The 23,334-nt window shown below is 53.6% G+C and overlaps 1 protein-coding gene and 1 long non-coding RNA gene across 2 annotated transcripts in view; one reads left to right on the plus strand and one right to left on the minus strand.

Moving 5' to 3' along the window:
• LOC133270201 (uncharacterized) overlaps window positions 1–23,334 on the plus strand; it is a 378,511-nt gene that overhangs the window by 233,186 nt on the left and 121,991 nt on the right. The gene's annotated exons all lie outside the window — the stretch shown is intronic.
• Window positions 13,284–15,087, minus strand: LOC133270200 (serine/threonine-protein kinase pim-1-like; the record flags this gene model as incomplete). The annotated part of the gene is given in 7 exon segments (XM_061455194.1): window positions 13,284–13,320; window positions 13,322–13,415; window positions 13,658–13,834; window positions 14,042–14,408; window positions 14,671–14,721; window positions 14,806–14,907; window positions 15,007–15,087. Coding segments are annotated over 7 exon segments (909 nt in total), but the record flags the coding sequence as incomplete, so codon positions are not given.

The raw sequence follows: 23,334 nt of genomic DNA on the forward strand, positions 1-23,334 counted from the left end.
GGGTAGAGAATTAATTCTATCCCAGCCAAAACACCACCCAGGGGGCTGGGAGCTCAACCCCGAGGCCAGCACCAGCCCTGCTGCCTGACCAGGGGATGGGAGCTCAGCCCTGAGGCCAGCACCATTCCTGCTGCCTGACCAGGGGATGGGAGCTCAGCCCTGAGGCCAGCACCAGCCCTGCTGCCTGACCAGGGGATGGGAGCTCAGCCCTGAGGCCAGCACCAGCCCTGCTGCCTGACCAGGGGATGGGAGCTCAGCCCTGAGGCCAGCACCAGTCCCACTGCCTGCCCAGGCAGCCTTGAAACCCTTCACACCAAGTAACTGCTCCAGTTCCCAAGACAAGCCAGGGCTGCAGCAACCAGAGGAACTGTGGGTGCCTCTGGAACAGGGACTCCCAGACAGAGGTTGGAAGCTCCCCACAAACCCTGGAGCCGTCATGCAGGGCTGATGCAGGGATTCTGTGGCCTTCATCCTTAACATGGGGTGTTCCAGAATCAGCCACCCCTGTGGTCCCCATGTCGCCATGGTCACTGTGATGTCTGTGTCCCCATGGTCTCCATGTGACCCACCATGTCCCTACGGTCACCATGTCCCCAGCGTGTCCCTGTGGTCACTGCGTTGTAACCTTAAATCTTACACTAACAACAGTGTGTGTGCCTTTAGCATAGGAGAATAGGCCAAATTGTTCTACCTTACTAACATGTAGAGAGAAAGGAAGGTTTGGCTGATGGGGGAAGGAACATCATGGGACTGGTAACACCTAAGGAGACAGTAAATAAGACCACGGATGCCAGCCTTCAAGACAGCAGAGCGGTGCCCAGCGTGGGGCGAGACTGGAACAGAGCAGAAGCAAGGACATAGCAACTGCTAACTGGGCACTAGGACCTTGCGAGCTTGAGCAAGCACTGAGGTCATTCAGTAAACACAGTGAGGAAGACTATCGGTGCCCACCAAAGACCCCACTCAGCAAGAAAGCGCATGCGTAATTAGGATGCAAATATTAGAACCAGTTGCTAGAAAAGCTGTGAATATGCATGAGTATGTTAAATATAGAGTTGCTGTCGGCAAGTACCAGGCGTGCTCACCCTTGTGAAAGGATTCATGTGTGCGCCCAGCACTGCAATAAAGAATGCTGCTTTCTGAAAGTCCAAATTGAGCCTTAGAGAGTTTCTCTGACCGACTTTTAGGGTAACAATTTGGCGCCTGAACAGGGACACTCAGCCGTGTTTCCCATGGATCCGGGGAGTCCCTGGGACCTTCACGCTGGCATCGGGGGAGTTTGCCTGAAGGACCAACGCGGGACCTCGGGGAGACCCCGATTTAATGTCTTTAAAAAGGCATTCTTTTTGGCCCCTTTCCACGTAAGGCAGAGAGGGACGCCCTGCGCGGTGGGTAAAAGGCAGTTTAGTTTTGGTTGTCTGGACTTTGGTATTTGGTGGAGGTCAGGATCATGGGTACCACTGCCTCCAAAGGGGGGGTTTGAAGAAATCCCCACTGGGTTGCATTTCACAACACTGCAAACAAATCGGTGAACCCCTGCGTAGTTCAGTCACTCGGGAGACCGGAACAAAGCGGTGGACCCCCGAGGGGTTCGGTTACTCAGGAGACTCTGGTAAAATCCTGTCACATGTCATTCTTGAGACGAGAAGGAAAGTGGGATGAAGCAGCTTATGCAGAAATGTTTTCTACTTTGAGATATCATCTGGAACAGCAAAAGGATTGCAGTTTTCATTTTGCGCTCCAGGACCTGTCAGTAATGTCCTTGGAGAAAGACAGTAAAATTAGTTTAAATTTGCTATTGGTCTTTGTGCACCACAGGGCAGTTATGCACTAAACATCTGAGGAATGTGGAGGAGGATTTGGATTTGATGGTAGGCCCCTGGAGAAGGGGTATTGTGAATAATGGGGCTGAAGGTGCTGACAATGAGGATCAAGCACAAGCACCAGCACAGGCACCTGAGATATAGGGGGGTCGGGCTGAAGGATTTTGCCTTACAGCAAGGCAAACTAGGGGAAAATGAGGGGAAACTGTGATTGCACCTTTAAGACAAGCTGTGTGTAATGATGGTCTGCTCATGATGAAGATTCCCTTTACCATTGTAGATTTGAAGAGTTGGAAACAAGTGGCTGGTAATTACACATCATGCTTTCGAGAGTGTTGACAGAAATACGATTATTCGTACGGCTCGGACCGCAGCAGAGCAACAAATAACAGCAGGCACAGCGATAGGTACAGTGAATCTTCACATTCCTACCCCCAATCCTAACTGGGACAGGCAAGCTTTGAAACAATATCGGAGGTAGATTTTAGTCAGTACTAGGAATGCGGTCCCCAAGGCAGTGAGCTGGTCTAAGCTATATGAAATAAAGCGAGATGTAAATGAATCAACTGCTGGATTCATGGGAAGATTAAAAGAGGTGATGTCTAAATATACTAATATTGATCCCGAATCAGAGGAAAGTAGGAGAGAGTTAGGCCAGTTAACAAAAAGTCAATCCATGGAAAACATAAGGAAAAAGGTACAAAAGCTTAAGGGGGAGGACCAATGTGATTTGGTAAAAATAATGGATGTGGCTTTGGAGACTTATCACAATCGGACCAATATTGCTCTGGTGCAAGTTCTCTGCAATGGTTCAAATGGTTCAATGGTACTGGGGAGGGCTTTCAGTCCCTGATTATTAATATATATATTATTGATAGAATTAATATAATTATTAATATAATACAATATTGCGTTTTGTGGGTTATAGTGTGTCAGGTTTCAACTAGGAATCTGTTAATATATATGCGGGAGCATAAGATAAGCTCCAGAGTAAAACTGGAATCTTTAGGGGAAAGAAGAGAGAGAAAAATTGCTGCCTGTAGCTATCCCCCAAGAAAGGGAGGGGAGGAAACAAGGATTACATGGAAAGGTTTGTGAACAGACTCCACAGGTTGCACTCAAAGGGAAAATGCCCTCAGAATCAAAATAAACACCAGAGATTTAGTGGAACGTCAGGACAGGCAGAGAGAATTATTACTTTAGAGGAAGACTAAGGAGGAGCGGGGGAAGATTTGAATCCCAGCCCAGCAGAGCCCCTGGCTACAGTTAGGTCGGGGAATGAGAAGGTAAAAGTTCTTGTAGAAACAGAAACTACTTATTCTGTTATAAATACTTGTAAAGGGCAATTAAGCAAACAAACAGCTTCAGGCACTGGTGCCACAGGCGGACAGGAACCCGGCCTTCCTTTACATTTGAGAAACTGGCAAACAGATGTTGACCCATAAATTCCTTTGCATGCCTGAGTGCCCTGTGCTGCTATTGGATAACAGCACACTGAGTAAATTACATGCAGCAATTAGGGTTAAAGAAAGAAAATTCAGGTACATGTTCCTGATGAAAAGGCTGTGGAGGCCCGAGTTTTTATGTTACAGAAACCAGGTACTGAGCCGGATATCCCAGAGGAAGCGGGTGTATCTGCAAGTATGGGCTGCCAGAGCACCAGGACAATCACGAGATGCAGCAGCAGTAACTATTCTTCTAAAACCAAACATCACACTGCTAAGACAGAAACAGTATCCTATAAAACTGGAAGCAAGAAAAGAACTGGAGCCTCTAACAGAAAAATGTATTGAATACATTGGGACAAAAATGGTCTGTATTTGTACTTCACATGCTAATAACCATTCTGGAACAGAAAAGTAGTCAGTGGCTTTCCCCAGGCAGGCTGCGCTTCTGTGACAAGAGGACGTACAGTTGAAAGTATCAAACCTTTAGAACCAGCAGTGGTTTTGACAACAGATCAGAAGCAGGAGAGCTGACTCACAACTGTTTACAGACCATAACATAATAGAGCTAAACCAAACATAAGAGACACTAAAGCCCTGCATTCCTCCTCCCCCAACACATCAGCACAGAAAGCTGAGCTGGTGGTGCTACTGAGACTTCTGAAAGTGTCAGAAAGTCAAAATTTGCTTTTAAGGCACATCAGTTTGATAACACTCCAGTGAATATCGGTAATCACATTGCTGACAAAGCAGCCAAAGAAGCTGTGGGTGGGGACCTTTCATTAATATTGCCTCATCAGTATCAGAGCTTGGATAATGAAGTTCCAAGTTATCAAACAGAGGATGGAAAATTACCTAGTCTTAGGAGCCAAGAAACACGATGAAGGATGGTGGGTTACACCAAACAGGCAAGTAATAGCTGCCCAACCTCTTATGAGAAGAAAACCACCAGGCAACACAAGGGGGAACAAAATAATGACTGAGGCTTTAAAGCTCCAAGTTCTGAGTATGCAAATGACTGGAATTATAAAAGTGTTATAAAGAAGTGTGAACCTCGTTTACGATGCTAAGAGGCCCCCCACCTGGAACAACAAAGGCAATTGTCCACAAGACTGCTGGCAAGTGGACTTTACAGAACTGCCACAGCGTTACAGGCTCAGACATATATATGTGTGTGTGTGTGTGTGTGTGTGTGTGTATGTGTCTTAGTTTTTCTGAATGACTTTAACGGTAACATATGTATTATCATTACAAATTATACACACTAATATAAATGCTTTTAAGCCCGGTGGGCCCTGACACCTTCTCATCTCTGACACCAGCAGCTCCTGCACAGAGACGGCTCCTGCGTTGCACCCACAATGTGTTTCAAGCCAACACTAAAACAGGATTGCAAAGTCAAAGAACACGGACCTGGATGCGCAGGGCAGCCACGGGAGATGCAGCCTCCTGAGAGAGGGGTCTCTTCTGCAAGGCTCTCCCTCCTTAAAGAGCCCACGCTCACCGTGGAGGCCCCGTCACAACGGGCAAATCCACAGCGACCGCCACGGCTTGGTGATGGCGGCAGCATCGTGCCCATGGCCACTGGGCACCCAGGGGCTGGGACTGGGTGAGCTTTAAGGTCCCTTCCACCCCAAACCAGGCTGTGACTGCGTGACTGCAAAACACGATCCCCATTTGGCTGCAGAAGAGCTCTCAGCACCGAGTCAGGCCCAGGATCAGGGGCAGACATTTGTGCAGAACATCCTGTCTCTGCTGCTGGCCTCGGCAGAGGCCCCTGCAGCCCCCTGAGGGCAGGTCAGGCCTGGAGAACAGCCAGGATGGAGGGCAGCACCGCCACCTCCTCTGAAGGAAGCCCAAGGGCTGAGGCTCTGCAGTCTTTTTCCTTTCCTCTCCTCTCCTTTCCCTTCCCTTCCTTTCCTTTCCCTGCAGCACCCTTGGCTTTCAGCCCCACAGCAGAGCCCTTCTGCAGCCGCTTCTCAGCTCTCGTTGCTCGCTGGCAGCTTCCCGAGGCAGTTGTGCCTCTGCCGGAGCCAGAGCAACGGCCCAGCCCGTGCTGCGCTGTGTGGGGCGCTCCGATGGCACCATCGAGTGAGTGCAGGGCTCGGCAGCGCTGGCAGGAGCAGAGCTGTGGGGCCTGACCCTGCTCCCGGGGCAGACGCGGGTGAGCTCCAGCCCTCGACAGGATCCTCCGCCTGCACCGCCGCCATGACAGCGGGCGGCGCGGGGGGATGACGTCAGAGCCGGCGCCACGGAGGGGATGGCGGGAAGGGGCCGGGCGCGCCGAGACTGGGGGGGGGGGCGGGGGGGCGGGGGGGGTGGGGAATGTGGAAAGGAAAACGTGGGATGGGAGCGGGATGGGAGCAGGATGGGAGAGGGATGGGAGAGGGATGGGAACGGGATGGGAGAGGGATGGTGATGCGCGGATAAACTCCACAATTTGTTAGAAGTTGTAAAGTAGGTATGCTTTTATTCAGCGCTGAGACGCACGGGGATAATTCCTCAAAGTCATGCGTACCTCAGTGTTGTTTCCCTCTACATTTATCCTCTAAAGTTATACATATTCATAAGGTTACACAATACGCCTATACATATTCATGTCCTATCCCCGCTTCATATTATAATGAGCCAGAAGGTCCTCCGCGCCTGCGCATCGCCCCCTCTGGTCATGGGCAGGGGTCTCAAGATGAAGTAACTGAGTCTTCCTCCTGTGGGTAGGGGTCTTCAAGATGAAGTAAATGAGTCTTCCTCTCCTTGCACTTTTCACCTTTCAGTCTTCACATATGGCCTCAGGGTTTGGCCCGGTATCCCAGCCATAAAACATCTGCTTCTCCCCTTGTTAGTAGATTCAGGTGTCTGCTTTTCCTTATCAATAGCTGCTTATCAATAGGACCAAGTGTCTGCTTTTCCTTATCAATAGCTGCTTATCAATAGGACCAAGTGTCTGCTTTTCCTTATCAATAGCTGCTTACCAATAGGACCAGGTGTCTGCTTTTGCTTATCAATAGGACCAGGTGCCTTTGTTCTGCTTAGCAGGCATTTACAACAGACAATACTTTTGTTTAAGCAAGCAAATTCCTCTAACCCCCTTGTACAACCCCCCTGTACAACCCCCTTGTACAATATCCCTGTACTACCCCCCTGTACATTGGTCAACCCTCTGTATCAATGGGAACGGGATGGGAGCGGGATGGGAACAGGATGGGAACGAGATGGAGCGGGATGGCAGAGGGATGGGAGCGGGATGGGAACGGGAAGGAGTAGGGATGGTGTTAGAGGAGGTGAAGTTTTTTACAATAAAATAATCATATAAAATAGTAGAAATTATTATATTTGAGAAATTTATAAATCAATAGTGAGGTTTTATATATTAGAAAATGTTGTAACTTTGCAATTTTGTATTACGGTTGCTCTGTAACCAGTGTTGCAATAATATGTGTATGGGTGGATTTAGAAAGGTATGTACTGGAGACTATACCCAAATGGAACCTATGCATAAGGTAGCCAGAAGAGCATACCAGAAGCTGATAAGAAAATGCTAGCGTCCACACAAGGGTTGGGATATATCCAAGTAAGGAAAAGGTCCTGAGGAAGACTTCTTACTTCATCTGAGGAAGACTCCTTACTTCATTAGGACGACCACCAGAGGGGGCGGCGCAAGCGCAGAAGAGGATGATGTCGTAATAAATTGATGTAGCAATCTTTGATGCATATGTATTAGTCAATGATGTAATCTGTGTTGAATATGTATTAGTTACGAAATTTTAGTGTATAAATTGCGAACGCGATGTGACGGGAATCGGAACCAGATTTGGGTGCGTACCCCTGGTTCCCGGCGCCTCAATAAAGCACCTCATATAACCATCCCGGTGGTTATGTGTTTGTCTCGACGCTAACAATGGGAGTGGGATGGGACCGGGACGGAGTCGGGATGGGAACGGGATGGGAGCCGAGATAGGAGCGGGATGGGAACGGGATGGAGCGGGATGGGAACGAGATGGGAGCGGGATGGGAATGGGATGGGAGCGGGATGGGAACGGGATGGAGCCGGGATGGGAGCAGGATGGGAACGGGATGGGGCTGGGATGGGAACGGGATGGGAACGGGATGGGAGCGGGATGGGAGCGGGATGGGAACAGGATGGGAGCGGGATGGGAGCGGGATGGAGCCGGGATGGGAGCGGGGTGGGAGCGGGATGGGAACGGGATGGGAGTAGGATGGGAGCGGGATGGGAGCAGGATGGAGCCGGGATGGGAGCGGGGTGGGAGCGGGATGGGAACGGGATGGGAACGGGATGGGAGTGGGATGGGAATGGGATGGGAATGGGATGGAGCCGGGATGGGAGAGGGATGGGAACAGGATGGAGCTGGGATGGGAGCGGGATGGGAACGGGATGGGAGCGGGATGGGAGCAGGATGGGAACGGGATGGAGCCTGGATGGGAATGGGATGGGAGCGGGATGGGGCCGGGATGGGAACGGGATGGAGCGGGATGGGAGCGGGATGGAGCCGGGATGGGAGCGGGATGGGAGGGGGATGGGAGCGGGATGGGGCTGGGATGGGAGCGGGATGGAGCTGGGATGGCAGCGGGATGGAGCCAGGATGGGAACAGGATGGGAACGAGATGGAGCGGGATGGGAATGGGATGGGAGAAGGATGGGAACGGGATGGGAATGGGATGGAGCGGGATAGGAGCGGGATGGAGTCGGGATGGGAACGGGATGGCAACGGGATGGGAGCAGGGTGGGAGCGGGATGGGAGCGGGGTAGGAGCGGGATTAGAAGGGGATGGGAGCGGGATGGGAACGGGATGGGAACGGGATGGAGCGGGATGGCGCGGCAGGATGGGAACGGGATGGAAGCGGGATGGGAACGGGATGGAGCCGGGATGGGAGCGAGATGGGAACGGGATGGGAATGGGATGGAGCCGGGATGGGAGAGGGATGGGAACAGGATGGAGCTGGGATGGGAGCGGGATGGGAACGGGATGGGAGCGGGATGGGAACGGGATGGGAGCGGGATGGAGCGGGATGGGAGCGGGATGGGAATGGGATGGGAACAGGATGGGAGCGGGGCAGTGAGGGGCAGCTGTGGGTGTTGGGGATCACTTGGGGAGCACATGGGGCAGTTGTGGGTCTGGGGCTGACTGGGGTGTCAGCTGGGAAACAGTTGTAGGTCAGGGAGATCTCTTTTGGGGACGTTGTAGGTCTGGGGAGTCACTTGGGGGTCACTTGGGAGGCAGGTTTGGGTCTGGGGAATCACTGGGGGGTCATTTGGGAAGCAGTTGTGGGTCCGGGAGGCCACTAAGGGAGGCAATTTTAGGGCTGAGGGGATCATTTGGGGGCAGTTATGGCTCTGGGGGTCACTGGGTGAACACTTGGGGGGCAGAGGTAGGTCTGCGAGCTCTCTTGGGGGGCAGGTGTGTGTCTGGGGGGTCACTTGGGGGTAGTTGTGTGTCTGGGGGGGTCACTTGGGGGCAGTAGTGGGTCTGGGGGGGTCACTTGGGGGGCAGTTGTGGGTCTGAGTGGTCACTCTGGGGGCAGTTTGGGGGCTGTTGTAGGTCTGGGAGATGACTGGAGGGCAGCTCTCGGTCTTTGGGGTCACTTGGAGGGCACTTGTGGGTCTGGGATTTCATTTGGGGGACACTTGGGGAACTGTTTTTGGTCTGGGGGTCACTAGGGGGTCACTTGGGAGCAGTTTTGGGTGTAGGATGTTACTTGAGGGTCACCTGGGGGGAGTTGTGGGTATGGGGAGTACCCACAGAGCATGAGGCTTGGCTTAGAGAAGCCTCACTGCTCGTCAATGAGGTTGCAGTAGCGGCAGTGTCTGCCTCAGGCATTAGAGTAGCCCCGTTGCTGTGGCTGGCACTGCAGCAGCTGCTGTTCTTGTTGCAGTGGTTGGAATAGCTGCAGTGTTTATGCCTATTGTTGCCATGTAGTAGCCACAGTCCCAGTCGCAGGGATTGCAGTAGCTGCAGGGCTTGTGCCTGGCAATGAGAAGATGTAGGTCTTGTGCCTGGCAGTGAGAAGCCGCAGTGCTTGTGGCTCGCACTGGAAAAGCCTCACTGCTTGTTGATGTGGTTGGAATACCTGCAGTGCCTGTCTTTGGAGTTGTAGCAGCCGCAGCACCTGTCCTTGGCATTGGAGTAACCCATGGGCCTGCTGCCATGGTTGCAGTAGGCACAGTTCTTAGGGCTTGGGTTGGAGAAGCCTCACTGCTTGTCGATGGCGTTGGAGGAGCAGCAGTGTTTGTCAGTGGCGTTGGAGAAGGCACAGTGCTTCTGGGTAGGGTTGATCTAGGCACTGCCTATGTTGCAGGCCTTAGAGTAGCCCCATTGCATCTTCCTAGAGTTGGAATAGCTGCAGAGCTTAAAACTGGTGGTGGAGCAACTGCAGTGCTTGTGCCTGGGGCTGGATTAGTCACAGTGCTTGTTGATGGGGCTGGAGTAGCCACAGTGCCTGTCCTTTGCATTCGAGTGGCTGATGTGTCTGTCACGGTACTTTGAGTACCCGCAGAGCATGAGGCTTGGTTTGGAGAAGCCTCACTGCTTGTCAATGTGGTTGCAGTAGCGGCAGTGTCTGTCTCAGGCATTGGAGTAGCCCCATTGTTCTGGCTGGCACTGCAGTAGCTGCTGTTCTTGTTGCAGTGGCTGGAATAGCTGCAGTGTTTATGCCTATCGTTGCCATGTAGTAGCCACTGTCCCACTCACTGGGGTTGCAGTAGCCGCAGGGCTTGTGGATGGCAATGAGAAGCTGCAGTGCTTGTGGCTCGCACTGGAGAAGCCTCGCTGCTTGTTGATGTGGTTGCAATACCTGCAGTGCCCATCTCTGGAGTTGTAGGAGCCACAGCATCTGTCTTTGGCATTGGAGTAGCCCATGTGCCTGCTGCCATGGTTGCAGTAGGCACAGTTCTTAGGGCTTGGGTTGGAGAAGCCTCACTGCTTGTTGATGGGTCACTGGTGTTGGAGAGGCTGCAGTGGTTGTGGCTGGCACTGGAGTAGCTGTAGTGCTTCTGGTAGGATTTGCAGTAGCCACAGTGTTTGTGCCTGGGGTTGATCTAGCCACTGCAAACGTTGCAGGCCTTAAGAGTAGCGGCAGTGCTCCCTCCTAGAGTTGGAATAGCTGCATACCTGGAAACTGGTGGTGGAGCAACTGCAGTGCTTGTGCCTGGGGCTGGATTAGTCACAGTGCTTGTTGATGGGGCTGGAGTAGCCACAGTGCCTGTCCTTTGCATTCGAGTGGCTGATGTGTCTGTCACAGTACTTTGAGTACCCGCAGAGCATGAGGCTTGGTTTGGAGAAGCCTCACTGCTCGTCAATGAGGTTGCAGTAGCGGCAGTGTCTGTCTCAGGCATTGGAGTAGCCCCATTCTTCTGGCTGGCACTGCAGTAGCTGCTGTGCTTGTTGCAGTGGCTGGAATAGCTGCAGTGTTTATGTCTATGGTTGCCATGTAGTAGCCACTGTCCCAGTCACTGGGGTTGCAGTAGCCGCAGGGCTTCTGGCTGGCAATGAGAAGCTGCAGTGCTTGTGGCTCGCACTGGAGAAGCCTCACTGTTGATGTGGCTGGAATACCTGCAGTGCCTGTCTTTGGAGCTGTAGCAGGCACAGCACCTGTCCTTGGCATTGGAGTAACCCATGGGCCTGCTGCCATGGTTGCAGTAGGCACAGTTCTTAGGGCTTGGGTTGGAGAAGCCTCACTGCTTGTTGATGGCATTGGAGGAGCAGCAGTCTTTGTCAGTGGCGTTGGAGAAGCCACAGTGCTTCTGGGTGGGGTTGATCTAGGCACTGCCTATGTTGTAGGCCTTAGAGTAGCCCCATTGCTCCTTCCTAGAGTTGGAATAGCTGCAGACCTGACAACTGCTGGTGGAGCAGCTGAAGTACTTGTGCCTGGGGTTGGATTGTCCAAAGTGCTTCTTGATGTGGCTGGAGTAGCCACAGTGCCTGTCCTTTGCATTCGAGTGGCTGATGTGTCTGTCACGGTACTTTGAGTGCCCACAGAGCATGAGGCTTGGTTTGGAGAATCCTCACTGCTCATCAATGAGGTTGCAGTAGCGGCAGTGTCTGTCTCAGGCATTGGAGTAGCCCCGTTGCTGTGGCTGGCACTGCAGTAGCTGCTGTGCTTGTTGCAGTGGCTGGAATAGCTGCAGTGTTTATGCCTATCATTGCCATGTAGTAGCATCTGTCCCAGTCACTGGGGCTGCAGTAGCCGCAGGGCTTGTGGATGGCAGTGAGAAGCCGCAGTGCTTGTGGCTCACACTGGAGAACCCTCACTGCTTGTTGATGGGTCACTGGTGTTGGAGAGGCTGCAGTGATTGTGGCTGGCACGGGAGTAGCTGTAGTGCTTCTGGTAGGATTTGCAGTAGCCACAGTGTTTGTGCCTGGGGTTGATCTAGCCACTGCAAACGTTGCAGGCCTTAAGAGTAGCGGCAGTGCTCCCTCCTAGAGTTGGAATAGCTGCATACCTGGAAACTGGTGGTGGAGCAACTGCAGTGCTTGTGCCTGGGGCTGGATTAGTCACAGTGCTTGTTGATGGGGCTGGAGTAGCCACAGTGCCTGTCCTTTGCATTCGAGTGGCTGATGTGTCTGTCACAGTACTTTGAGTACCCGCAGAGCATGAGGCTTGGTTTGGAGAAGCCTCACTGCTCGTCAATGAGGTTGCAGTAGCGGCAGTGTCTGTCTCAGGCATTGGAGTAGCCCCATTCTTCTGGCTGGCACTGCAGTAGCTGCTGTGCTTGTTGCAGTGGCTGGAATAGCTGCAGTGTTTATGCCTATCGTTGCCATGTAGTAGCCACTGTCCCAGTCACTGGGGTTGCAGTAGCCGCAGGGCTTGTGGCTGGCAATGAGAAGCCACAGTGCTTGTGGCTCGCACTGCAGAAGCCTCACTGCTTGTTGATGTGGTTGCAATACCTGCAGTGCCCATCACTGGAGTTGTAGCAGTCACAGCACCTTTCCTTGGCATTGGAGTAGCCCATGTGCCTGCTGCCATGGTTGCAGTAGGCACAGTTCTTAGGGCTTGGGTTTGAGAAGCCTCACTGCTTGTTGATGGTGCTCCAGGAGCAGCAGTGTGTGTCACTGGTGTTGGAGAGGCTGCAGTGGTTGTGGCATGCACTGGAGTAGCTGCAGTGTTTGTGGCTGGGGTTGACGTAGCCACTGTATATATAGCAGTCCTTAGAGTAGTGCCATTGCTCCTTCCCAGAGATAGAGTAGCTGCAGAGCTTAAAACTGGTGGTGGAGTAACTGCAGTCCTTGTGCCTGGGGCTGGATTAACTGCAGGGCATGTTGAATTGGGTCCCACCTGCCACAGTGCCTGTCCTTGGCGTTTGAGTGGCCAATGTGTCTGTCGTTGTATTTGTAGTACCTGCAGTGCTTGTGGCTTGGGTTTGAGAAGCCTCACTGCTTGTCACTGAGTCTGGAGTAGCCACACTGCTTTTTTTGCCCTGGTTGGAATAGCAGCAGTGCATGTTGCTGGAGTTGTAGCTGTAGTGACAGTCCTTGCCATTGGAGTAGCCACGGTGCCTGTTGCCATTGTTGGTGTCACCGTAGTGGCTGTGGCTGGTGCTGGAGTAGCTGCAGTGCTCGTGGCGGGTGTTGGAGTAGCCGCTTTGTCTGTTGCTTTGCTGTCAGATCTTGTCTCTCCTCACTGCAGAGCATGAGAGACTGAATCAGCCTTGCTCGGGGTAAGTGCTAATCAGAAACCACTATACAATCGGTGTGTTACCAGCATTATCCTCAGACTAAAGCCCAACCTCACCACTGCCCCAGCTACAAGGAGGAGATATAACTCTTATGAGGTGTCCCTCTGACACCTATTGCTCTCCAAAGAACCCAGAAACCAATCCCCACAAGCCCCCCAATAACTGCAAAAGTCCCCCCAAAACACCCAACCTCACCAAACTCCCAAATCCCCCAAACCCCAAAAAAACCACCCGCTCTCCGCAAAACCCAACCTGCCAAAACCCCCAAACCCCACACTCTCCCCAAGAGGCACCCCCAGCTTACTTGCCCAGCTGCTGGCTCAGGCTGTGAGGGTGGAGGGCGGCTGTCTCCTGGGGCAGTGGATGTTTGCAGCCAAGGGTGGTTGAACACATCGTCCAGGGATGGCCTGTCGCGAGCTCTCATGGACAAGCACCACCTGATGAGGTGCTGGCATTCTGGGGAGAATCCAGAATCCAACTGCTCAGTTGCAGGAGGCTCCTGTCTACCTTGTGCCACCGTCCGCAGCGCCCAGGCCTGGGTGCGCTCAGAGCTGCACCCAGACCTCCTGCTCCATGACTCGGTTTGGAGGAGAGCAGGATGGCAGGACATGGGCCACCTCCTCCAGCTGACCAAGGGAGATCAGCTGCCACCCCCTAAACCCCGACCTTCCCCTGCTGCTGCGAAGCCAGGTACCTACCGACAGAGATCCGGCGCTGGAAGAAGAGCTGCCCGCTGACGATGTCCTCGCAGCACCGGAAGGGGAGGACCCCGCACACCATCTCATACAGCAGCACGCCCAGGGACCAGATCGCCGCCGGACGGCCGTGGTAGCAGTGCCAGCGGAACCACTCTGGCGGGTAGTACAAAGGTGTTCCTACAACAGGATACGGGCGCACCTCATTAGGCAGATGCCGCCTGCTCCTGGATTCTCGCCCGCGGATCCCCAGGGATGCAGGGGCTGCACCGGTGGCGCCACGGACGTGGGGACGCACGCTCGGTGTGACCCGCCACCTCGTCATCAGCACGTGACTCTTGTTCACAAACTGCTCGGTACAGGAAGCACCCTGGGCTGTGGGCTCACCGCTAAATTTGGTGTAGACCGTGTCCGTGAGGAGGGTGCTGCAACCAAAGTCAATAAGCTTGACCTCTCTGGTGGCCAAGTTGATGATGATGTTCTTGGGCTTGATATCCCTGTGCAGGACACCGCGGCTGTGGCAGTGCCGCACAGCCACCAGCACCTGGAGGAAAATGCCCCGCGCCAGATTCTCGGGCAGGAACCTCCATTTTTTGATGAAGTCGGAGAGGTCCTGCGATGGCTCCGGACGCTCCAGAACCAGCACAAAGGAGTGGGGCAGCTCAAACCAATGGAGGAGCTGGATGATGGCACTGCAGCCGGAGCGCACCTTCCTCAACATGGCTATCTCCAAGGGAATGCGAGTGCCGCTGGGCTGCAGGGGGACCACGGCACTGTCAGCAGGGCCGAAGCTGGCCCGGGGCTCCTGTGCCTCCCTGCCTGGGATGCTCTGATGCCCTCCTGCAGGTGCCCCCCACAATCCCCAGGGATGCTCTGGTGCACCCCTACCAGGCCCGTGTCCCCTGGTGATTCCACACCCACTCCCCTCTCCCTGTCCCACTTTCCCCCCCGCCGGCCCCACCGGCTCACCCCCACCCGCTCTGCCCCGCACTGTCCCGGTGGCCCCGCGCACTCACCCGCTCCCCCCACGAGGAGATGCGCTCCCGAGCCACTTGTTTGATCGCCACCTGCGAGCCAAGGGCAGCGCTGAGCTGAGCTGAGCTGAGCTGAGCCCCGCCGCCTCCCCGGCCCGCCGCCGGGCCCGCCCTTACCGGGCTGTTGTCACACAGGCGGAGCCCCGAGTACACGGACGCGAAGCCGCCTCTCCCCAGCAGCGGTCCCACGCGGTAAAGCCGCTCGAAGCTCTCCTTGTCGTGCCCCGTGCGACAGACGCGGCCGCTGTCGCTGCGCGCGGGGTCCCCGCCGGCCCCCACCGGGCGCTCCGGGCCGAGCGGAGCCGCATCATTCCCGGCCTTTCCCGGCCGAGGCTCCGCGGCGCGCCGCTCCCCGCCGGTCCCGGAGCGCAGATAGGCCGACGGGTCAATGCGGGTCAGGAGGAGCACGGGCACCTTGCCCGACCGCGCTGCCGGTGACGGCACCCCCGCAGCAGCACCGCGCTCCGGGGTCTCGGGGGTCGCGGCTGCCGGGAGGCTGCGGGGCGGGGAGGGAGCGGGCGCTCCGCCGCCGGTCCGCGCTCCGCCGCCGGTCCGCGCTCCGCCGCCGGTCCGCGCTCCGCCGCCGGTCCGCGCTCCGCCGCCGGTCCGCGCTCCGCCGCCGGTCCGCGCTCCGCCGGGCACCTGTGGATGGTGGCGGCCCCCGGCCGGCCCCAGGCGGGGCGGGGCCTGGGGGCGGGCCGGGGAGCGCCAGGGGCCGGCGCTGCCTCGCCAGACCCAGACCCAGCGGCGGCGGCTCGCCCAGCGCCGCCACTGCCAGTACCGGGAGAGGGGAGCGGTGCCGCGAGCCCCTGCGGGGGGACGCTGGGGGGACGGGGGAGGCACCATCGCGGGGAGCGGCGGAGGGCGGGCTCCGGACCGCCGAGAGCTGCCGCCGCCGCCTCACCTGGTGCTGCTGCCCCTGCTGCTGCTCCTACCGAAGCCGCTGCCGCTCAGAAGCCGCTGCCGAAGTCGCTGCTGCTCAAAAGCCGCTCAGAAGCCGCTCAGAAGCCGCTGCTGCCGCCGCCGCCGCAGCCTCGCTGTCAACGGCTCTGTCCACGCGCGGCCCGGGCGCCCGCTGCCACCGGGCGGAGCGGCCGGCGGGGGGGGTCTCGCGGCCGCGGGAGCCCGGGGAACGGCGGAGCGGGCCCTGCCCAGCCCCGCGGCCGGGCTCGTGCGCCCCCCGCCCGGCAGCAGCATCCCCGCGGCCGAGCCTTTGGAAACTGAACCTGAGCCTTGGGACCCTGCGAACGAGGCTTTAGAACTGAAACCGGAGGCTTTGGGAAGTCACAAGGAGGCTGCGATTTACTGCTTATTTTATCCCCTTTTTCCTTTCCACAGAGGTGGATTGAGGTGAGATTGTGATGAACACATAAATGTATTGGCTTTCTCAAATCATAGGTGTGCTCACGTGCAGGATATAACTGTACGAGTTTACAGTAACAGAAACAAAACACGCTAAAGATACCAGACCAGACAGCAAGTTAAAAAGGTTCAGATCTCTTGATCTAAATGGAGTCACATAGCAAAAGAATTTGTAAAGGTAAGAGAAGGTGGGGGGTGAAGCTTGGTATAAGGAAAGCTAGTGCCTGGAAAACATAAAGTACTTTTTAGCTTAACTTAGGCTGTAGAAAGAGAACAGTGTTTATGTTGTAAGTCTGTGGGATGTTGTGGCCCCACTTAAACATGAGTTAATTGTTTCACGCTAGTCTTCTAAAGTAGTTTTAAAGAGCAATGTTTGTGTTGTAAGTCTGTGGTGAGATAACGGGCTTTAGTGGCCCCACTAAACATGAATGAGTTATTTCACACCATCCTTATCAGTTAGTTTGGAGACAGAGCCTCCCAAGGCTCTGCTAGCTTGGGATACTCCTTGTCTGCCCATCCTGCAACAAATTTTGCAGGAAGGTCACACTGTTTTAAATCCTTGCTATTTCTCAGAATAATTACAGATATAGCTGGTTGTGTGATTGCTGGGCGGTCCAACTGTGCCAGAGGTGAAAAATACACCGTGAGGAAGACTGCTTACTTCATCTTGAAGACCCCTACTCACAAGAGGAAGACTGTTTACTTCATCCTCAAGCCCCCTGCTCACAATCACCACAGAGCAGTGCGCAGACGCCAAGAGGAGGAGACTTGTGATGATAAATTCTCGAAGCTAGTTATAATATCCCCCGCCTATATGCGGGAATTATGAATATGCATGTAACTAATGTAATACTGAAAGTATATAAACCTGTACCAAATGCTAATCCCTTGCGCCTCTGGCTGCGGTCACGCGCCCAGCGCTGTCGCTTTTGCTTTCTTGACTTTGTCCCTCACTAAACCCTCGTTACCTCGTTTAGAGGAGTGAGTTCGTATTTCACAAGCTCTCAGGAAGCTCTTCCCTGTGAGGGTGCTGAGGCGCTGGCGCAAGGTGCCCAGAGGAGCTGTGGCTGCCCCATCCCTGGCAGCGTTGGAGGCCGGGTTGGACACAGGGGCTCGGAGCAAGCTGCTCCTTCCATGTGGAAGGTGTCCCTGCCCGTGGCAGGGCTTGGAGCTGGAGGAGCTTTAAGGTCCCTTCACCCCAGCCCATCCGGTGCCTCTGGGATCCCATGGGGGGCGGCTCCTCCTTGAGGAAAGGCCCCGCCCCTCACGGGGGTCCCGCTGCCCCCCCTTCCCCGCCCACTGCCCCGTGCGCATGTGCCGGAGGCCGGACTACAGGTCCCAGCGTGCCCTGCGCGGGGGAGCCGTGCGCTGATTGGCTGCGTCGGAGGCGGGCCCAGGGCGTGAGGCGGAGCTGCAGCCGGCAATGGCGGCGGCCGAGCGGGAGGAGGTGAGGGTGAGCGGGCGCGGCGCGGGTCTGGGGGGCGCTGCAGAGCCCGGGGAGCGGGGCTGGGGGTCTGCGGCCCCCCGAGGCTCTGGGCAGTGGGGCCGGGCGCTGCGGGGGAATGCGGGGGGCGGGTGCGAGCGCTGGGCAGTGGGGCTGCGATATGGCTGGGAGTGTGGGGTGCTGCGAAGCCGGGGCATGGGGGGCTGGGAGCTGTGGGGGTCCCGCACCTTTCCGGCCCTGGGGATGGAGCGGGGCTGTTGTGGGGGGCCCTGGGGGCTGTTTCCCCCCGGGGGGGAGGTGCTGCTGGGGCAGCCGATCCCCGGCACCCGAGGGGGGAGGGGGGGTGCAGAGGTGTCGGTGACTCTGGGGCGGGTTTTGGCTCCTGGAGCGGGATGGGGAGCAGGAAGGGAAGGATGAAAAACCCGAGGGTGGAGATAAGAACAGTTTAATAACCGAAGCACAATGTACTAGTGCTGATAATAGTGATAATGATGATAAGGGAAATAACAAGAAGAGAGAAAAAAAAAAAGAGGAAAAGGAAAAAAAAAACCAAGCCAATAAACACAAGTGATGCCCAATACAATTGCTCAGCACCCGCTGAGTGATACCCAGCCCGACCCGAGCAGTGATCCTTCCCTTCCAAAGAACTCCCCCCAGTTTAGGTACAACTAAAACGTCAGTGTGTTGTCAGCATTGCTCTCGGAATAAAGCCAAAGCGTTGCTCTCAGTGTGGTTTTCAGCAGCCCATTGTACCATTTCCATTTCAAGTCTCAGTGTGTTGAGAAGGGCCAGAACCTTTCTTTGCCCTGCTGCTGATTTCCCCTGGTCATCGAGCTGAAGGCTTTAGATGTGGGAGCAGTTGATCTAGGGCTTGTTCATGTAATTTTATGCCATCTAAAAACTAAACGGAGTTTCTCTCATTAAAGCTCTACAAATGCCCTTTCAATCCTAGCGCTTTTAATGTATGAGATAGCTGTGGATGGCCCGGTACACAGGCTACGCGTACAGCACCCTACAGTACAAAATAATGTATGACCTCCCTGGTCCCTGCGTGCGGCTGAAAATGAGTGTGGTGTCACAGGAGGTTATTTGAGGATGAACTGAAAATGTTCCAGGACTTGTTTCTGGGGAAGTCTCTGGTTCCCAGGTTGTCCTGGTGCTCTGTGGGCAGGCTCCTGGCCAAGTGTTGTCTGTGCAGGTGTCCGGGAGGCTCCGTGCTTCGTCACGGAGTCGCGTCCTGCACTGAGGTGACTCTTAGTTACTGCCGTAGCTCAAGCACAGGCCCTCGCCAACGGCTGCAGTCGCTGTGAGTGCTGGTTTTTGTAAACACGTTTTTTTGCAGGGGGTTGTCTCTTCTGTGAAACGTTTGCATGGGATTTCTATAGTTAAAAAAATACACAGCTGCTTTGTTTTCCCCCTCTGCTTGCCTGTGGTGAGTAGGAAGGAGAAGGAGAATGTCTGGCAGAGATGGGTAAAGAAGAGACAGGGGAAGAAACGAGCCCAGAGAAGCAGTGTGGAAGATGCCAGTGAAGAGCAGGGAGAAGAGAAGCAGCAGCCTCCAGCAGGTCAGGCGAGAAAGTGCCCCTCCCAGAGCAGCGTCCCAGAAAAAGGAAGGCGGCGAGAAGTTGGAGTCTCAGGTGAGCCTCCTGCTGAGGGAATGGGTCGTGGGTTTTGGTGTCTGAGAAGTTGAAGGGTGTCGTGGTTTAAACCCAGTCAGGTAACTCGTTCACTCACCCCCCCCCCCCCCTTCTTTCCCTCCCCCTGCTCCCGGAGGGACGGAGAGGAGAATCGAAAAGAATGCAACTCCCACGGGTTGAGATAAGAACAGTTTAGTAACTAAGGTATAACACAGATCACTACTGCTACCACCAATGATAATAATGATAAAGGAAATAACAAGGGAAGAGAATACAACACCTCAGCACCAGCTGACCGATAACTCGCCCCCCAAGCCCGACCAAGCTCCGACCGATACCTCCTCCAACCCTGCAGTCTCTCAGCCCTTCCGGCTAACTCCCAGTTACATCCTGGGCATGACGTGCTGTGGTATGGAATACCTCTTTGGTCAGTTTGGGTCAGGTGTCCTGTCTCTGCTTCCTCCTGGCTTCCCCTCCTCCCTGGCAGAGCATGAGGCTCACAAAGTCCTTGGCCAAACCAAAACATCGCTATCAGCTCTGTTCCCGAGCTGAAAGTCAAAACACAGCACTGCACCAGCTACCAAGAAGGAGAAAAATGACTGCTACTGCTGAACCCAGGACAAAGGGTGAGAAGCAGTCTCTAGGTTCAGGCAGGCCTCGGTCAGACACAGCAGTGAAGCAGCCATTTATTTAACGTTTGTGCACAAACGGGTGTCCTGGCAAGCAGGCACACACAGCAAAGGCAGAACTTTGATTTGTATTTCCTTTCCCATCCTCAAGTTCCCTCCCTTGTTACCCCATTGGTTGGGGACTCCAAGGTTTACAGCCTCTCCGACGAGTACAATCTACGTGCTAACTGTCCCACCTCTGGTTACACCTCCCCTTACTCAATTTCGTGCACCCCTTCCTCTTCTTTCTTTCTCTCCCTTTAGGGTTTGATTTCTTAACTCTCTGGCAGGCACATGGTACCCCAACTTACTGCTTAACTACAGCAGCAGTTTGCACCGGCTTAGCTTCATAGGTTGTACAAAGATAGCGTTCTTTTCCACCACAGAGCGTGTCTGTTGCCCACAGATGCCGTTGTCTTTAAGCACAGAGTGTGCCTGTTTAAGTCACGGTATTTCAAACCCTATGTTTCGTTCCCTGAGTAACTTAGCCCCAGCCCCATTATTGCAAAGTCTTAGTATTACAAAACCTTAATATTGCAAAGCCTCATCCCAAATGTACAAACCCAACAGTGTTTCTCTCTCATGCGTGATTTTTCCCCTTAGGGAGCCTGTCATTTTCTTTTCACAGAATCATAGAATGGTTTGGGTTGGAAAGGACCTTAAGATCATCCACTTCCAATTCCCCTGCCGCAGGCTGGGACACCACACGCTAGACCGTGTCGTCCAAGACTCCGTCCAGCCTGGCCTTAAACACTGCCAGGGATGGAGCATCCACAGCCTCTCTGGGCAACCTGTTCCAGGGCCTCCCCACCCTCACAGTAAATGCAGTTGTTTTCATCATTCAGAGAATCTTTTTGGTAAAGGATCAGCGCAGCTTACAGATGGCATCGCTAATGGCACAGCTTCTAAGTACCCAAGTTTGGATCATTAATTCTTTTCTCCACCTTGGAGCAAGAGTAGTCCTAAAGCATTGCTGCCTGGTTCTTAGTTGTTCTCACCATGCACCAAGTAACAGAAAAGACCCGAAGGAGAAGCTCTTGGGGTTTTATTTCTGGTGTTTAGGCAGTGGCAGTAGAGAGGAGACTGAGAGGTCTGGGAGCAGGCAGCTGTAAGCACACCTTCCTGGGATACCTGCCGAGCGGCTTGCGTTGCTTATCTCTGTTTCCCAGTGGTTTTAAATCCTAAATTTTGAGAGTTAAATGAATTCGTTGATCTCAACAGAGCACTTCTGCATGGAAATAGCTGCTCAGGAGGGAAAGATGCCTCTTAGTCATGGTGCTTAAGAACTAGACGTACATTTGTTTGATTTTAAAATTCATACCCTTCAAAATGCACTGGCAAATGCATTGTGTCCCTTGCCAAATGCTGCAGTAAGCATTACTGAAGGCAATTCCATAGAACAGGGCAGTTTGGCAGGTGGCCTTTTTTCTTGCTTTCTGATTGCACTGACTTTCCTTACCTTTCTCTACCCCCAGTGTGTCTTCTTTTCTTACAGCTTGGGTCTCACAGTGCCCAGGCAGGTTTGTGACCTACCTTGATATTCAGGCTTCCTACAGATACAAACCCGATCAGTGGAATTACTTGAAGCAGTTCTGCAGACCTGGTTTTAAGAGTCCTCACAAGGTCTGTGTGTATCAGGAGGAGATGGAATACATTTTGTTTCTTCAAGCAATGTGTAATAAGCATGATTTTACTGAGCTACAGCAAAGCTTTGAATTATTCTGATCTCACCGTATAAGGAGTTGTCCCATACATACGCTTTGGCAGTGATTTGGTCAGGGATGAAGGTCTTGTATGCACATCCCATCCCTAACTCTTTCAGTGATTACTGTTTCCTTAAAGAGTATCTGCAGCTACCCATGTGGTTGCAGTACTGTGAGAAGTATCCTTTAGTACTTAAGTACCCCGCAGCAGTGGAGCAGAGTGTCTCAAAGCAGTTCTTAAGGCTCCTGTTGTGTAGAGCTCCTCAGTAATTTAGCTAGGCAAAGAAGTCTGTCTTTCGTGGAACTGATTTTGGACTCAAATGTACTGTGTGATTTCTCCCATCTCTAAACCGCCCTGCACTAAAGCTGTGTTAGTTGTGTTAAATTCTTACTCTTCTTTAGGAGAAAAGTAAGGGGGAGGCAAGGAGCGATTGCCCAGTCATTGCTGCTTTACCTGCCGATCCAAAGTGAAGAGGTCTTTTCTTTTTTGTCACTAGAAAAGTAAAGAATAGTCTTTTCCCAAATCCCATTGAGAGGCTGGATTCTCACATCATGAATGTGTCTTGCAGCTCCAGCAGTCAAGTTTGGGGAGGAGGCTACAGAGTCCAGTTTGGGGCATTTTCTCAGAGTGGGTGGGAAACAAAACGCACGTAGTTAATTCTGCTATGTATTCAGCATTCCCGGTTTTCCCCTTTTCAGTCTGTTGCTCAAGCTCTACGTGATGAAGGTTGTCCTTTGATGATCATTCCAAGCAGGCCTTGTGAGTGGTTCTATTTCTTACACACATCTTAGCAGACTGTAAGCGTTCACATGAAATCACAGCTCCAGTCTGAAAAGTGTTCTGTGGCAAGACCACGAGGAGCTGGCTCTTACCTGGCAGTGGCCTCCATTCAGTTTTAAACAGTTTGAAAGTATGAAGCTTTATCATCATTTTTTCTAGAGAGCCATCCGTGGACACTTGGAGTGTGATTGGTTCAAGCTGAGCTCTTTCTTGCTCTTGAATCATTCCTGATAAGAAGTGGTTTACGGTGCAAACTCTTCCTTCCAGAACATGTGAGCACCCAACCGAACCCAAGCCAACCTGTTGGCAGGAAGGAAATGCCACGACTGCAGGAAAGCTCATCTGGGCAGCTGTTGAAGTTCAGGTGGTGCTTGAGCCCAGTTAACCGGGCAGCTTGCTTTTCAGGGCTGCACATAGTGCTGCCTATGGAGAGCAGCAGAGGAATTAAGGGGACAAAAAGCTGGTTTTGTCACTGTGGTCAGCAGGTGCTTTTGAGTAGACAGGCAGAGGTCTCAGAGCTCAAGAGTGTCTGTCACTGACCTAGAAGCTCATGCAAATAAGGAACTGCTGTTATTTTTTTCCATGCTTTAAAATAGAGATTGTGTAAAGCAGGCACTGGCTGTCAAAAAGAGAAAATAATGGATGAAGCGCTAAAGAATTAAAAATCTGTATGAAAAATGATGTACTGACCCAAAAGACAGAAAATCATTTGCAAAGAAGTTCTTACCTTCTTTTTGCCTACAGCCAGCGGTGAAGATCAGAGAGGGACGAAAAGAGACATGTTAGTTAAGTGTTTCCTGAGAATAACTGGGGGAGTAGATATTGCAGACTGAATATTGAGCCCAGGCATCAGTGCTTATTGGAACCTGATAAGGAAAGTGCAGAACCAGTAGATAAAGGTGACGTACAGCTGTGTAGGAGGACTGACCTACTCTTCCCTTTGGAATGAAACCAAGGATTTGGTGCAGCAAAGAGCAGGGCAACATAAATGAGTATGTGAACGTCTGTCCTTGTCTCTCTCTTTTATAAACTCCTCCTCTCTCTGTCTTAC

The sequence above is a fragment of the Pezoporus flaviventris genome, unplaced genomic scaffold (assembly GCF_033815535.1).
Source record: "Pezoporus flaviventris isolate CSIRO_AGI_PZ_B2104156 unplaced genomic scaffold, CSIRO_AGI_Pfla_v1 ptg000019l, whole genome shotgun sequence".
Taxonomy (NCBI): domain Eukaryota; kingdom Metazoa; phylum Chordata; class Aves; order Psittaciformes; family Psittacidae; genus Pezoporus; species Pezoporus flaviventris.